Source organism: Trachemys scripta, chromosome 7 (genome assembly GCF_013100865.1).
Source record: "Trachemys scripta elegans isolate TJP31775 chromosome 7, CAS_Tse_1.0, whole genome shotgun sequence".
NCBI lineage: Eukaryota > Metazoa > Chordata > Testudines > Emydidae > Trachemys > Trachemys scripta.
This window is the reverse complement of record NC_048304.1, coordinates 107973036-107988645: the sequence shown is the minus strand read 5'-3', so window position 1 is coordinate 107988645 and position 15610 is coordinate 107973036. Positions and strand designations below refer to the sequence as shown.

General features: G+C 41.0%; 1 protein-coding gene across 1 annotated transcript in view; it reads left to right on the top strand.

Moving 5' to 3' along the window:
- The window catches only part of HTRA1 (HtrA serine peptidase 1), a 45897-nt gene extending 35702 nt beyond the window's left edge, over window positions 1–10195 (top strand). The window contains exons 4-9 of the mRNA XM_034776997.1: window positions 3939–4133; window positions 4852–4884; window positions 6240–6354; window positions 6499–6556; window positions 6983–7078; window positions 9513–10195. Of these exons, the coding sequence (XP_034632888.1) occupies window positions 3939–4133; window positions 4852–4884; window positions 6240–6354; window positions 6499–6556; window positions 6983–7078; window positions 9513–9681 (666 nt within the window). The 3' untranslated portion in view covers window positions 9682–10195. The remainder of the gene's footprint in view (window positions 1–3938; window positions 4134–4851; window positions 4885–6239; window positions 6355–6498; window positions 6557–6982; window positions 7079–9512) is intronic.
- The last annotated feature ends 5415 nt before the right edge of the window (window positions 10196–15610 follow it).

The following is a 15610-nucleotide window of genomic DNA, read 5'->3' as shown; positions in this document are numbered from 1 at the left end:
ATTTTATAAATCTCTGAAGTATCAACATAAATCTTTGTTGTTGGTTTGTTTTTTAACATTATTAACTGAAGAAAATATTGTCTATTCAGATTTTATTTTGGTCAGTTTCTTTTTTTTATCTGTTTTTAAATAGCCCTCTGCTCTAAAAGTACCTTACAACAGACCACTAAAAGTTCATGGTTAAATCTGAAGTAGGCTGAAATCCAAACATAGGGCAAATTTATGCTTATACAAAGGAGGAACTAGGCAGAGAGGGAGGTGTGACGCTACCAGAGCAACAGCATCTTGACCTTATGCTGTAAAGGTCATAAGCCATTTAGGGGAGCGTGCTCAGCAATGGCATTTCCACCACCAATAGCAAAAAGAGGAGGTAGGACTCTGATCCTTTCACCATCCAGACAGTACCCCTCTGGGACTGCTAGCACAGCTGACATTACACACACTTTGTGCTTCTCAGTGCAGCCAGTCAAATTATGGCTGCCCCCTGCACGTTGCATTGTATTGGTGAGGTTCTCTGTGAATACCAGATTAATCTGTATTCATGGCCCTTATTTGGCCTATAGATAGTGCTTGTTTTAATTATACTGTATTTTAACTTCCTAAAAGTGTTTCCTCAAAACATGATTAGAAAGCAAACTTCCTCCCTTGCTGTGTTGCCTCTTTGGTTGCCTACCCAGATGAGTCTCTTTAGTCTGCAGTTGGTTAATTATTTTCTTGCTGTCTTGAAACTGCAGAAGATGAAGTATCTTATCCTGTTTTATGGGTTTGGCACTCAGTTGTATTAAAGCAATATGCTCCTCTCAATAAAACTTTGTTGGTAGAACTGAAATGCAGTTAGATAAAAGGATATAGTGAGTCAAGCTTCAACTGCGAAAGTTGTGACTGCTGTTTTCATTGTAGCATATATGGACCTGATCACTGTAGTAATGGAAGTGTTTTTATTTTCTTGTTACAAATACTTAATATTTTTCAGAATATACTTTATGAAATAAAACCCTAACTGAAAAATTCCAAGCAAAATATTCTTGAGAGATTTGTATATTTTGTTGTCTTATGCTAGGGATTTTTTTCCTCAGTCCCATACTAAGAAATGATGATGAAATTATTGATTAATGAAAACTATTAATGGTCTGACTCCAGAAACTAGCTGTAGCCAAATTTCCAAAAGTGACTAGTGATTTTTTGGGTGCCTTGTGTTTTGGGTGCTCAACACAAAGATACCTGGAAGGGGGCTGTTTTTCAATAAATGCTGAGCCCTGAATATCAGGCCCTTTAAGGTGTCTCAAACTGAGCTTCCCAAAATAAAACATCCAGAATCACGGGCCTGTTTTGAAAATTTAGGCTTGTGTGTTTCATGGCTGCTGCTTGAGAACAAGGAAGTGAATCTTAAAATGTACTGAGGAAGGAGGAAGCCTATTTTAAATTTACGCCTAGCAAGCAGGTTCTCCTCTTTTCAGGTCTGCGTATGTGAGACTTCTCCTATTTTATTTATCTGGTTTCCCTGTCCCCTCATCCTACCAATCAACAGTATAACTCCTGCATCATGCTCTTGTAACAAAATCAGTGTAGTTTAAACTAGATTTCAGAAACCTAGGCCCTTGGCCTGTGAACATTTACGTATGTGCTCAGCTTTATGTGCTTGAGTTAGGGCTGCTGCCTGTAGGTACAAAAAAAAGGGGCGTCTGCCCTCTTAAGTACAAAAAACCAGGACATCTACCTATTTGCCTGCCCCCCAGACTCCACCTAGGGCTGCCACCTCTGAGGTGCAGAAGTCCAGGACATTTGTCTGACACCCCGGGTACTGCTGCCTCATGCTATCCCCAGGAGATGGCATCAGCCCTCATGGAGTCTTGCTCCTGGAGCTTCCCTGGGCACTGATCTCACCAAGCTGGATGTGGCACTGGCTGGATCCACCCCACTCCCACCTGGCTATGACCCCCATAGCCAGTACTGTGCAGCAGTGACTAGGTGCTGCCAGCCCCGAGCTCCCTCTGTCCACTTGCTACTCCCAAGCCATTCTGTCCCTGCGGTTCCCAGACACTCTGGAGCCAGAGCTCCCTCTGCAGGCACTGCTATCTTGTGGGTCCCCCTGCTACAGCCACTCAGGGCTGGGAGGCAGCGGGGTGCAGCTACCAAAACCTGAGAATTTTCAGGAGGACATGCAGCTACCCTTGGGGGTGGGGGGGAAGAGAGATAAAACTGGGGTTGGTGGCAACCCTACGGTGAGTAATTCATTGATCTCAATGGGACCTGTCGGATGATAAAATTAAGCACACACATAAGTGTTCAAAGGACCAGAGCCATGCTTACAAAACGTTAAACGTCTTCCAAGAACCAAAGAGCTAGTAAAATTATGGAGAGCAACAAAATGGAGATTTAAATAGTTACTCATCCTAGCCCTTTCTTAATATCAGTTTGATTAAAAGTATTTTTATAATAGGTATAACTTGGGGGATAAAAATCCCACCCAGCATGCCTTCTTTGTAGATGGATGCTGTTGAATAAAGAATATGAAAGTTGAGTGACCGTTTCAAAATTAACTCTAATACAGGGGTCTCTTGAGAACCTAAAGTAATCCGCAAGTTACTGCTACCTTAGAATTTCAGTAACAGTCTCCCAAATATGGCTCCTGCTGGAGGGAAAGAAGGGGTGGAAACAAGAAGGGACCGATATATTTCCTTTTATATAAATAAATGTGAGGGTGGCTAAGGGGCCAATCTTCTCCAGTTGCCATATGGGAATAGTCATCCTGACAGGGCCCATCTGTGTTCCCTCCATAGGATAGCCAGCCAATTCAGTCTCTCCCCAGATGTTAGTCAGCTTGGGAGGAACCCAGTCTTACCTCTTGATCCAATATACTGGAAAAGCACTGCACATGTCTTCACTGCCTTCATTCTCCACAGCCCAATTCCCGTATGTGTCAGTTGAGTGGATAGAGCCACTGTCTCCCCCTACAGGGTGGGGTGTATTACCAGCCATGCCAATTTGCTGCTGATAGTTTACCATGGACACTGCTTGGGCCTGGATTTGGTTCACTGAAAGCAATGAAGAATGAAATGAATTCTTCAGAAGTGGAATCCTCATGGAAATGTCTAGATCTCATGGATGTTAGAGTGGGTGTTCTCTGGCTCAGTGCAATCTCGGTTAGCGAAAGTGATAGGTTTACTGGCATAGGGTTACCAGCCTAGAAGTTAGGAAGCATGTTGGGGGTATCTTAGATTGTAAGATCTTTGGACAGAGACCTTTATTTTTGTTCTGTGTTTGTACAGCTTCTATCACAAAGAGATGCTGGTGCATGACTGAGACTTCTAGATGCTACCATAATACAAATAATAATACTGTAAAACCATTATTAACAGTGTCCCTTCAGAAGAAGAGCTCGGCATGTCAGGAAGGGGATAGGGTTAATTATGTTCCAGATTTCCCAAAATCTATAGGACGGAGTAGCTGTATCTGACTTAATTTCTATTCTGATGAGGAGATTACTTTTATCCACCTGTACGTTTGGTTATGTACCTTAACTCTACTTTGTATTTTATTTTTCAGTATTATTAAGCAATGCATGTATTTTATTTTATTTTATTTTACATCTACAGCTGTTTTGCTAATTTATTTCAAGAAGCTGTCAGACACAAGTCCAAACCTGGTGTGTTCAGATTTTTGCCTTGAAGAGCAGTGCATAAATATTCATTTATTTTGTAATTGCTTTTGATTTAATGGCTATACTATGTGGAAAAAAGAAATGTTATCTGAAGAGCACACCCCTTAGATTTAAAAGCTCATGGAGGTATCATTTACATAGTCACACAGAATCCCTGGTGATAGCAGAGCATGTTTCTTCATTTTTTCTGTTAAATCAGTTTGTGTGTGTTTCAGTGGTATAGATTTTATTTGCAAAAGAATATCTTACGGTGATTCTGACCATAATTTATGCATAGGGTAAATTGCCAGTTCTGCTGCTTGGTCGATCTGCAGACTTGAGGCCTGGAGAATTCGTGGTTGCAATTGGAAGTCCATTTTCACTCCAAAACACAGTGACTACGGGGATTGTTAGTACTACCCAGCGTGGAGGAAAGGAATTAGGGCTTCGGAACTCTGATATGGACTACATTCAGACGGATGCAATTATCAATGTAGGTCACTTCTACACAGCTGAATAGCCCTTGTTCCATTCAATGTAGACTTCTGACTCTAGCTGCAGCTACAAGTTTGTCAACCATTTTCCCAAAGAAAAGTGGGTTTTGCTGGATTTTATTGTTTAAAAGGATTTTTATCAGTATGAACATGGACAACTGCCATGGCTACAGTATTGTTTATTTTTTAAAAGACAATATCAAGTAATTAATCATAAAATATCTGACCTAACTTGGAATTGTTTGAACTTGTAGAGTGTTCCCTGGATGCTAAATAGCATTTATAAATTCATCACGCTGTCACCGAGACATTTTAAAAAAAATATCCAAGCTTGTGTTTGTGGGACCATGGCAAAGCAATATGTTGACGTCTATGTTCTTGCGCTTGGCCTCAAGAGCTGTTGTCATGGCCCTGGGAGTTAGGTTTGATAGTTAACAATACTACGTAAACTGTTAGTCTTCTGTGTTGCTGTTTTCTTCTTAAACTTCATTGGCAAAAGAATTAAAAACCCAGTTTTGAAAAAGTTGAACTATAAAGGGTTACAGTTAAGGGGGATATTTTTTGCGATTCTGAAAGGGTGCCATTGTGCAACTATTTTATAGAAAGTGGAAAATAACTAGAAATATTTCAATATTTCTTTTAAAATACTTAAATTTGTGCTTGTAGTAACTTTATGGAAACAGTTACTAAAATATAATCTGTCCATTTTATTTTCAGTATGGAAACTCTGGAGGACCTTTAGTAAACCTGGTAAGGGTTTCTTTTAAAACAAAATTCTTTAAGTTTGTGTGTTTTTATTAACCTGACCATTTTTTTTAAAAGAAATGTTTTAACTTTCTTTTTATTGTTTTTTATATAGAACATAAACACATAATGAAATAAAACACATATAAATATGTGCACAAGATGGAAAAAGAGTATAAATAACAAAATTCATTGTTCTGAAAGAAATTTGCCAAAGAAAGTGATTCAGTTCTGATGATAATTGGCTGGCTGTACAAACGTGGCAGGGTGCTTACTAATCGCTCATCTGTGTTTTTATTGGCCAGTCACATGATATACTTGGAGTTCAGTATTCCAAGTGTTTGCCATTTGCATAGTTTAAAATGAGTGTAATGCCCAGTATGTTTGCTGATGCTATGCAAAAGCTAATATTAAACATACATTTTATGTTTAAGAAGTAATTGCACTTTTCATAAAGTATGTAAGCTCTTTGCAAATCGAAGTTAAGTTCAGTGGTATCCGTATGTTTTCTCCCTTCATGGTGTGTTCATCACTGTGATAGAGAAGAAAATCGCCACTCTGGATCAGGGCAGGAAGGGGTCAATGGTCTTTTTTACAGTTAGATCCTGACTTGACCCAGCCCAACAACTGCCAGCAAACTCAAGTACAATTTTGTCTTCTGGGTATTTCCAAACATTTAAGAATAAAGTTGTGGCCTAATTCTGTCATCCTTCCAGCATAGTCAGACAATGTGTGATTGGAGGTCCTCACTATGGAGAAGCTACTTAGTCTGTGTCAGAAAGGACAATTTTGCCTTGCAAAATATACAACAAGACTGACAGAATATCAAAGTTACTTTTGGTCTACCACACTGTACAAGTTCAGCAACGAGAGTGTGACATTTTAGTATTTCCATTTAAAGGCCCAGTATCTGATTAAAGTTACTCATGCTGAATATAGGGTGTCACTGAAATAAGCAAATTGAAAATAATGGGACCAATTGTGTAATAAGGTGTTATTTATTGCGAGTAAGAGCATTCCCAGATTCTGATCTTGACTATGCTGGTGTAAATCTGGAATAGTTCTATTGAATGTTAATGTAGTTACTCTAAATTTACAGCAGTGAAAGTTATATCAGAATGTTGTCCACAGACTTTTCTAATTATGGCAAAATCTTTGAGTTTTAAACTTAGACTCCTTTTTTCAAGGTTTTTTAACTTTATATTTTTAAGCCAAGTTTAGTGGCTAATAAATTAGCTTCAAAATATTTTGCATATACCTTATTAATTTTCTTTGTGACTGCTTGCAGAAAATCTTCCCATGCATTGTTTCTTCGTCATGGTGTTTCATGTTTACTAACATATTTTTTTTTATTTTTCCAGGATGGTGAAGTGATTGGAATTAACACTTTAAAAGTTACAGCTGGAATCTCATTTGCAATTCCATCCGATAAAATTAAAAAGTTCTTAACTGAATCACATGACAGACAAGCTAAAGGTATTGTACTGTACTATTTAAAAAATGGGCACATGTCACACAATAGAGAACCAACATCAAAATATTTGGTTATCTCTGTGTTTAAGACCACCAGGACTTCTCATAAGAACAATAAGTCAAGATTTTCTTTTCTCTTTCTAACAGGAAAAGCAGTAACTAAAAAGAAATATATTGGCATTCGAATGATGTCACTGTCTCCTAGGTGAGTAAAGATAAATTCTTTCCTCCGCCTATAATTTTATTTAAATGTGTCCATTCCCACAAATTTTGCTTCTGTCACATTGAAATGGGTTATTGTAATGTAATACGCTTCACAAGGAGCACCGAAGATCTACAAATAATGGCCTGCTTTTTTTTGTTTCTTCTGTTTTCGTCTATTTATTGCCAGTAGAAGATACTTATTAGTATTTAGAAATCTGCATCCTGTAAAGTAAGTGTAAAGTTTTAAAATCTTTTCAAGTCTTTAAGAATCTGAACTGAATTGTACCATGTGACCTCAGTATGTATAAAATACCATAGCAAATAAAGGTTAAGTGATTGAGGTTTTTCAATCCTTGTACTTTAACTTCCTTTATAAGTGAAATGACTTTCTGTCAAAATAATTTTAAATTGGAGTCACTTTTTTCAGCAAAGCTAAAGAGCTGAAGGAACACCATAAAGACTTTCCTGATGTTGTTTCTGGGGCCTACATTATTGAAGTAATTCCAGATACGCCAGCTGAAGCGTAAGTGAAAGGACTTTTTTATTCTTTTTTTCTTGTCTTGTCTTTTTTTTTTTTTTCTAACAGCAACCATCAGTGTAACAAATTGGTAATGAGATGCTTTTACCCCCTACGACAAGTTTGACTATGCTAAAATCAACCAAACTATTGCCATCTGACAATATGGCTATTTACATGAAAGGAGTTGGTGGTTTGAGTCCAGTCCCTTGTGGGCAGCCCTCTATATCACAAAAAAGACTATCACAGGGGAGCCCTTGTCACAGATCTCAGCAGAGAGGTTAAGCATGGAGTGGACGTGCTGGCTAAATCATCCTTTCACTTCTAGAGATGATCTCTCCAGGTCACGATTGGGATACACATTGGTAGGGCAGTTTGGGGAAACTTGTGCTTCTGCTGCCTGTGTGATTGTGTTTCATGGTCAGAGGCTGTGTCCATCTAGCACTTTACATGGGCATTTAATTCTCATGATTCACTTGGTTAACTTAAAATACATAAATAAATAAACTATTTAATTCAGGTGGGTGAGGAGAGAGTTTATCAGGAACATGAAATTAGCGATCTTATAGGAAAAGAGCAAAGGTTAAATGTGCAGCACATTTAGGGTAAGAGGCATGTATGTGCAAAACACATTAGAAAATTAACATTTCATGGCACACATTTTTAATAATCTGTGTTCAAAGAAGGGAAAAGGGCTGGCTGGCATCTCTCTGGAGCGGAGTTTGGGTGCCTTAGCCTTAACCAATCATAGCTAGGTTTCTAACATCTGTTACAGGTGCTTTTTGTTTTGTAACTAACATTTTTGAAAGATAACGCTCAGGCAAAGCACTGATATGTGCCTGCAACCTGAGTCTCCCTTAAACTATTGCAGGAATAATCTAGTTCATTGTACTGTAGTGTGGGGTTTGCACTTGTCTTCTTGACCTGAGTGGATGACACTTGGCTGTATTTGGGATGAGAAAGTGAGCCTGCATCTTGAGAGCATGCAAAAAAAGATGTTCTTTAGTGTGGGAGTGAGAACAGTTAGCAAAGAGACAGAAGGGAAAGAAGAGAGGTAGAAGACAAGTAATGTAGTATAGCACTTAGGAGTTCAGAATCACATTGATATTAACGTGTTGATCATTATTGATGGGTATTGCCCACCCTAACCCCCTACAGACAACTTTATTGATGAAATTTGTACATACTTTGATTTGGGCTGGGTTTTTCACCGACATTTTGTATTGTGTGTGATATCATCTCAAAACAGCTCTTGCTGCCACAAAATTCTATCAGTCTTTTTAATTGAGAGAAGGGTCCTGTTGCACCTACACACAAGGACCAAAATATTCCAATCTGACTCGTGATTTTTTTGGTTGCCCAACTTGAGAACCATAAAGGAGTCTGTTTTCAGAAAGTGCTGAGCCACCTGGCCTCTGAAAATAAAGCCCATTTAAGGTGTTCTGAGTAGGGCACCAGAAATCTTAGCCAAGGCATGTAGCTTGAGAGAAGCACTGGGGTAAGACATTTCTCTGTGACTGGAAGAGGCGTATTATTATTTTGTGGTTGTGTAAAGATTATGCTCAGAGGTTGAATCATGTCTGATCTGGTTCCTTGGGTTAGTATTTCCATCACTTGGAGCCAGAGTTTTGTGCATGACAGGGCAAGCCAATATGGTATGTACAATATTTCCCTTCCCCACTCCTGTTCCTCAGTCCCAGCTGCAGTCTTAGCCAGCTCTTGTGAATAAAATACGAAAGGGACTCAGCCCAGACTGTGGAGGATCTGAAGTAGAAAGAGCCTCAGTCTGACTTATCTAGTCCCCGTCTATCTGTATCTACCCGTTGTCTTTTTACATTGTAAGCTCTTGGGGCAAGGACCATTTTTTTTGTTTTGTGTTTGTATAGTACCTGGGATGAAGAGGTCCTAGTCCATAATTGGTGCTATTGCAACAAAAATAATGGGTGGAATAAAACTGCATCCTACTGAGGCCATGTGTAATAGATCTACATTATTTTCCATTTTAGTTTTGAATCATAGTGGGGCTGTAATTGAACCAACAAAGCTATGTATAGAGAACAGTGTGGGATACTAAATATACAGTTCTATTAAATGGTACAGGTCCCCTACTGGAGTGGGCTGAGATGCGGATTGAAATATCTGCCATGTGTACCTGCCACTGTACACAGTGTTGCTCCGATGGAATTGCTCTTAAATTGTATAATTGAGTGAAAGGTTTGAAGATTTCCGTGCTGAAATAAAACTCCTTTGTCTTAACTATCTGATACACGTCACCACATAACTCATCAAACCGGTTGTTGTTTCTATGCATCTCAGATTAGAATCCAGTCCTTTGAATGTCAGTCCTGGTGAATTGTGAGCATTCAGTTCTCTTTTTCAATAGCATTATGAGGAGGATAAAATAGCAGTTGCGATAACGTATCCCTTTTTTGTATTTTAGTGGTGGCCTGAAAGAAAACGATGTGATTATAAGCATCAATGGACAGGGAATAATCTCAGCCAGTGATGTCAGTGACATTATTAAAAAGGACAATACTCTGAATATGGTTGTACGCAGGGGCAATGAAGATATTATGATAACCGTGGTTCCTGAAGAAATCGACCCTTAATCAGAAACATGAGCTGGATTTCATGTTTTCTTTTAGCAACAGTGGACTGCTTACATTATGACTGTGCTGGTACAGGAAACATTAGACTTTTGACCAACATTCTGCTTGTTCAAAAGAATAGTATTGGCCAACAACATCAATGTAATGCCACAGATATTCCAGATGATAATTTTTTTCCTTCTGTATTTTATGTATGCAATGTATTCTTTACTGGCTAACACAACTGTTACTGCTTAAACAGTCAACATTTTTTTCTCTGTGTCACTCTTTCAACTAAGACTCCAACAAAACAAAATTCATGCACACAATGTGTGTTGTGGTATTCAGGTATAAATAGGATAGCTGTTCCTTTAACTGGAAAATGCCATTGTGATAGAATTTGGGGATAAAAAACACAGCTGGAAAAATGTTGGCTTGTAAACAAAAAACAAAACAAAAAACACCTTTTCAGAATCCATGCAGAATTTTTACTACTTCAGTCTTTTCCTAGTGTTATTAAAATAATTCTACAGTATTTTTTTCTGGTGTCGTTCATTTTGCCTCATGTAAGTTGTTGGATGTTTTACTTTTGAAATGTACCAAATAGCTACCTGAAACTATTTCTCGATGGACTTATTTCCTCTGTCATTGAGCCAAAACCCTTTTACTTTTCAACGTATTCTTAGTTTCCTATAAACTGTCACCGAAGTCTAAGGTAAACATCTGAAGGAAAGAAAGCCTAGCGTTTGCACTCTAGTTTCTTAGCTTAGTCTTTAGCTATAGCATTTCAGCTATCCTAGGAGGGCAGGCTTCCATGTATAATTCTTTTTTTACCATATTTTTCTCCTCTTGAAATTAAATTATAATATAAACAGTGTCTGAAACACTTCTCCTTCAGCAGAGGTTCCTAAACTGTGAGTCATGGACCAGTGATGGTCCAAGTATAGCTATGTGTTCTCATTTTGCTATCTCTTATTGTTCCAGATGCTAAATTTGAATAAAAGACTGCTATAATGCACGGAAAATTTTCATAATATTGCTTTTTCAAGTATGCAATTTCTGCTGCTTGTGGTTGTGAATAAGAGGTGTGGAGTGAAAGGTGGCAAGGTTTGCAATGGTCCATAGTACTTGAGGGAGTTCATTACAGTCTGTGGATGGATCTTGAGAAAGCTAGGAAAATGAACCACGGACCTGCAAGAACTGTAGAAGACTGTTCTTTCTTTGACAGTCAATAAAGTGATCATTTTGCCCCTGCAGTAGTTTGCCATCCTCACTTTAAAGAAGTTTCTCTGTAGCCCCTGACACATGACTAGATGCAAAACATGATTTAAACTGGGTTCACCCCTATTTAGGCAATAGGTTTTGACCTTGAATCATCCATCCTTGTTGATCATAATGTTCCATGTGTGGACACAGGCTGTAGAATTTTTCTAAACTAATCCCTACACCATATCTTACTCCTGAGGGTATTCTGCACCAAAAAATAAAAATTCTGCGCACAATATTTTAAAATTCTGCAAGTGTATTTGTCAAATAAATGTGGAGGCTCCGGCATGACATTGGGGAGCACAGGCCACTGGCTGCACAGATATATGAAAGATCACCGTCCATTTCTCCCCCTTCACCCCCTACCCCGGACATGGACTCAGTGGTGAGGCTGTGCCCAAGCCTGACACAGCCAAGGACCGGGCCTACCCCAGAAACACCCAAGGGCCCTGCGCCTCCATGCCAGGAGCACTAGGTGTGAGCAGACAGGCTCAGCAACGCAGGATCCATCTGTGGAGGGGCTTAGTGTGGGGGGATCCAGGTGTGGGTTGAGAGGGTTCTGTGCGGGGCATTCTGGGTGCAGGCAGTTCACTGTGGGATCTGGGTGCGGGAGGAATGTGGATGCACACAGGCTTGTTGGGGGGTTCTGGGTGCAACAGTAATGGGACTCTGCAGGGAGGGTCCAAGTGAAGTAGTGGAGGCTCAGCATGGGGAGGTCTGGGTGTGGGGGGATAGAGCTCGGTGAGGGGGGGCTGGGGGGGGTCCAGATGCTGGAGGAGTGGGGTGGGATTCCAGGGGCAGCTAGTTGGGGCTTGGTAGGATGGGGATCTGGGTGGGGTGGCTCGTCAGGGAGGTACAGCAGCAGGAAAAGTGGGGCTCACCAAGGGCGGGGGGGTTCTGGGTGCAGGGAGAGGTGGAGCTTGGCATGAGGGTCTGGATGCACGGGGGTTGGGCGGATGGGGGAGCAGCTCCCTGTACAGTGATCCCTCCCCCTGCAGCTGAGGAGCGACAGGTGCAGGAAGCACGGGGAGGTGGGTGTTTGCAGAGCTTCCTACAGCCAGAGGAGAAATCTGGGGGTGGGTCTGACATGGCCCTGGATGCTGCACAGGGGAAGAGGAAGTCCCGTCCTCCCCAGCCCAGCCGGGACTAGCAGCTGATCCTGGCACAGGGTAGAAGCCACCAGCCAGGTCTTCCCCAGTCCTGCTCCCTACCTCACAGAGATTTACCTCTCTGCCGGCTGCCCTAGGCACCCAAAACATACTGCTGGGGAGGGTCACATGATCACCGTTGTGGCTTCCCTCAACTTCCAGATCAGAAAATCATTTTTCTGCATGAAAGCAAAGAAATCTGCTGGGAACATAAATTCTGTGCATGCTCAGTGGTGCAGAATTCCCCCAGGAATAATATCTTTTAGAAAAACATCCAGTCTCGATTTTAAAAATGGTCAGTGATGGAGAATTCCCCATGACTCTTGAAAAGTTGTTCCATGGTTAATTACGGTTGCTGTTAAAAGTTTTACTTATTTCCAGTCTGAATTTGTCTAACTTCAACTTCCAGCCATTGGATTGGGTTATGCCTATCTCTATAGATTGAAGAGCCCATTATCAAATAGTTGGTCCCCATGTAGATACTTAAACTGTTGTATAATAGCTATATCATTATTTCTAACCTGGTGTTCCCTCCATCCGTTCCTGTACCCATCTCTTGTCTCTCATCATATAAATGGTTTATAAGCTCTTTATGGTAGGCACCAACCATCTTTTCACTGTATGTGTACAATGCCTAGCACAATGGGGGCCCCAGTTGTGGGGCAGCTGGGCTCTACCACACTGCAAATAATTACATATTTGTACACTTATAGTTCAAATTTGGACATTGGTTAGGAATTGGTTGACCATCAAAGTATTACTTGGTCCAACCACAGATGACCATGTGCTATTCACCGGCAAACAATGGATTCAAACAGTGGATTGTGATTTTTGTGGTCAAGTTATGTATGAAGAACATTAAATTCGTGGTCTAACCATATAGTTATCCAATGACCAGTGTTCCTAAACATATTCTGCCTTAGTGAACTCAAAGAGCTGTATTGAGAGGCAATGATGTTCAAAAAGTGAATTATCTATATAGTCTGGCAATTTATGATATTCAAACAAATCGAAAAATGCCAGTCTTTGCAACTATAACAAGAGAAACTCTGAAACCTGCAACTCTGACATATGTTCCTTCTCTGAGTGGGTGTATTTCTTTTCCGTTTCAGCCAGCACCTGACAAAACAACTGTAAGGAATATCCTGTTGCTGCATGAATCCTTATATCCCAAAACTGCATCAGCACTTATTACATTGGATCTTCTTACATGATAGAATGATAACACAGGGGCAGAGCTCATTTTTGTGTCTGTGTCAAGCCTGCTCCTTAACATGACCCAACACCCAATTAGATCTCTCTCCAACTTGTCAGTCACTCGGGTGGATCACAAATGAATAATTTGGTAGGCATCTGCCTTAATCATTAACTATGCCAAGCACATGCTGTAGCTTTGCAGCACCCTGGAGCTCAAAGGTGGAAGGAATTTCAGATGGCAGTAACTCCTGCTGGTTTGCATTTTACTCTATTTCCACGGATACTGGATAATTATATTGACATTGCTCCATGCGCTGAATTTCCATTAAAATAATAGCTGAGAGATTTGCAGGCAGTATATATCCTATGAAAAGTGGAGTGAGATCATAGGGGGCCAGCAACGATTAAAGCTATTTAGCTTATCCTGCCTTCAGGGCCGGCTCCAGGCACCAGTGGAGCAAGCTGGTGCTTTGGGCGGCAGCTTGTAGGAGGCGGCATTCCGCCCAATCCTAGGGCGGCACGGCTGCTTTTTTGTTGTTGTTCCGCTCCGGCCGCCCTGTAGGGGGCAGCGGTGGGGAGGATGGGAGCACCCTGCAGCAAGCCTGGCAGGGCAGCCTGTGTCCTTCCCTCCCGGCAGGGGGCACGGCGGAAGGGGCCACGTGGCAGCGCCCCGCTGAAGCCCTGGCCGCCCCCCTTCACTCTCTCCCCCCCATACCCCCCCCTTCCCCCCCGCCCCCCCGCCCCGGCCACGCCCCAGGTTGTTTTTTTTTTTTTTTTTGTTTTGTTTTTTTTTTTGCTTTACTGTTCTGGCTGTCGTGGGTTTTTTTTTTGTTTTTTGTTTTTTTGGGGCGGCCTGCCTGCCTTCCTCCCCCACCCCAACCATGCCCTTTTCTCCAAAGCAAAGCTTGAATCCTCCATACAATCGCTGAGATTTACATGTGTACCGTGAAACTACTAAGCATTGTAGTTTGTGGAGTGTAATTGCCCCAACCACTGTCACTTCCTCACTTGTGTATACATTGGTTTTAATGGGCTTTGTATTGCCAACCCTAATACAAATTCAAAAATCCTGATTCAGAACCACAAAATCATGATTTTGTGGATTACAAATCAGGAGATTAAAAATAATGGGTTTTGGTCGGTCTCCTGATATGTATTTTTTCCTTTGAGGAGAAGCAGCCTATCCCAGTTTGTGTGATCATTTCAGGCTGAAAAATTATAATCAAGAAGGCAGGCTGCCCCCAAACCTCTGGTTTCTCAGAGAAGGACTCCACTTACCATCTCCTAGCATTTAGGGTGGGGAACCTTAAATCCATTCTCATCTATCAGATCACTTTCTTGCCTCCCTTCCCCTCTTCCAGCCCCACCCCTTAGTATTCTGCCCTATCTCCTTCCCGGTTTCCATATAGTCTCTAGATGTTCTTTTATCCCCCAGTCTTCTCTCTCTCCCAACTCCCCAAAATATGTAGAGCTCCTGTCCCTGCAATATTTCTCCCTATGTCTCCAAGTATACCTATTATGCCTCCCCTTTTCCGACTTGTTTTCTGGCCCTCCACACACTCTTGACTGGAGCCACGTATGGTGAAGAGGTAAGTATCTTAAGTGAGGGCAGACTTGTTTCTATCCTCCTAAGAACAATGGGAGATGGTGGCCATTTTTACTGGAAACAACCTCACTTCCATCTGTAAATGTAGCCATCTTGACTGTGAGGGCAGCCTGTGGCTTCAGTCTCACTGAGGAAAAAAATAGTAAGATGGTAGTCATTTCTGAGGAGCAGAGGGGATTATTGTTATGGCATTAGTAAATATATTTTTAAAAAACACCCTAAAATGGTGAAACTGAATAATGCCAAAAGAGTTGGCAACTGTAGGTCTCAGAGTCAGGGGACTCCATATGTAACAATTGATACCACACACATCACTGAATAATTTACAGAGCTGGTAGGGATTTTTCAAAACTTCAAAGTTAACCCCATTATGTTACTGGTGGCAACTTTCCCATGTAACTCTTTTAATATGCAGATCACTTGACATGGGATGTTTTGGTTTCTTGCTAGATAATTCTCCCTCCTGATGTTCAACACATCTTTGTCTCCCATTTTCAGTTATTGCTATGAGATGAGGGGTATCTGTGCATGGGAAGGGAGGTCCCCTTTGCACACGGCTCCTAGAAGGGGAAAATGCACCTCATTTCAATAGGCCTTCATCCCACACCATAGAAATTAATGGATTCTGACCAGATCTCTATACTGTATAAAATGTAGCTTCATCCTATAGCTCCACCTAGTGGCAAGTTGGTTGGTCTATCTATCATCTAGAAATCCTTTTTCATCTTCAAAA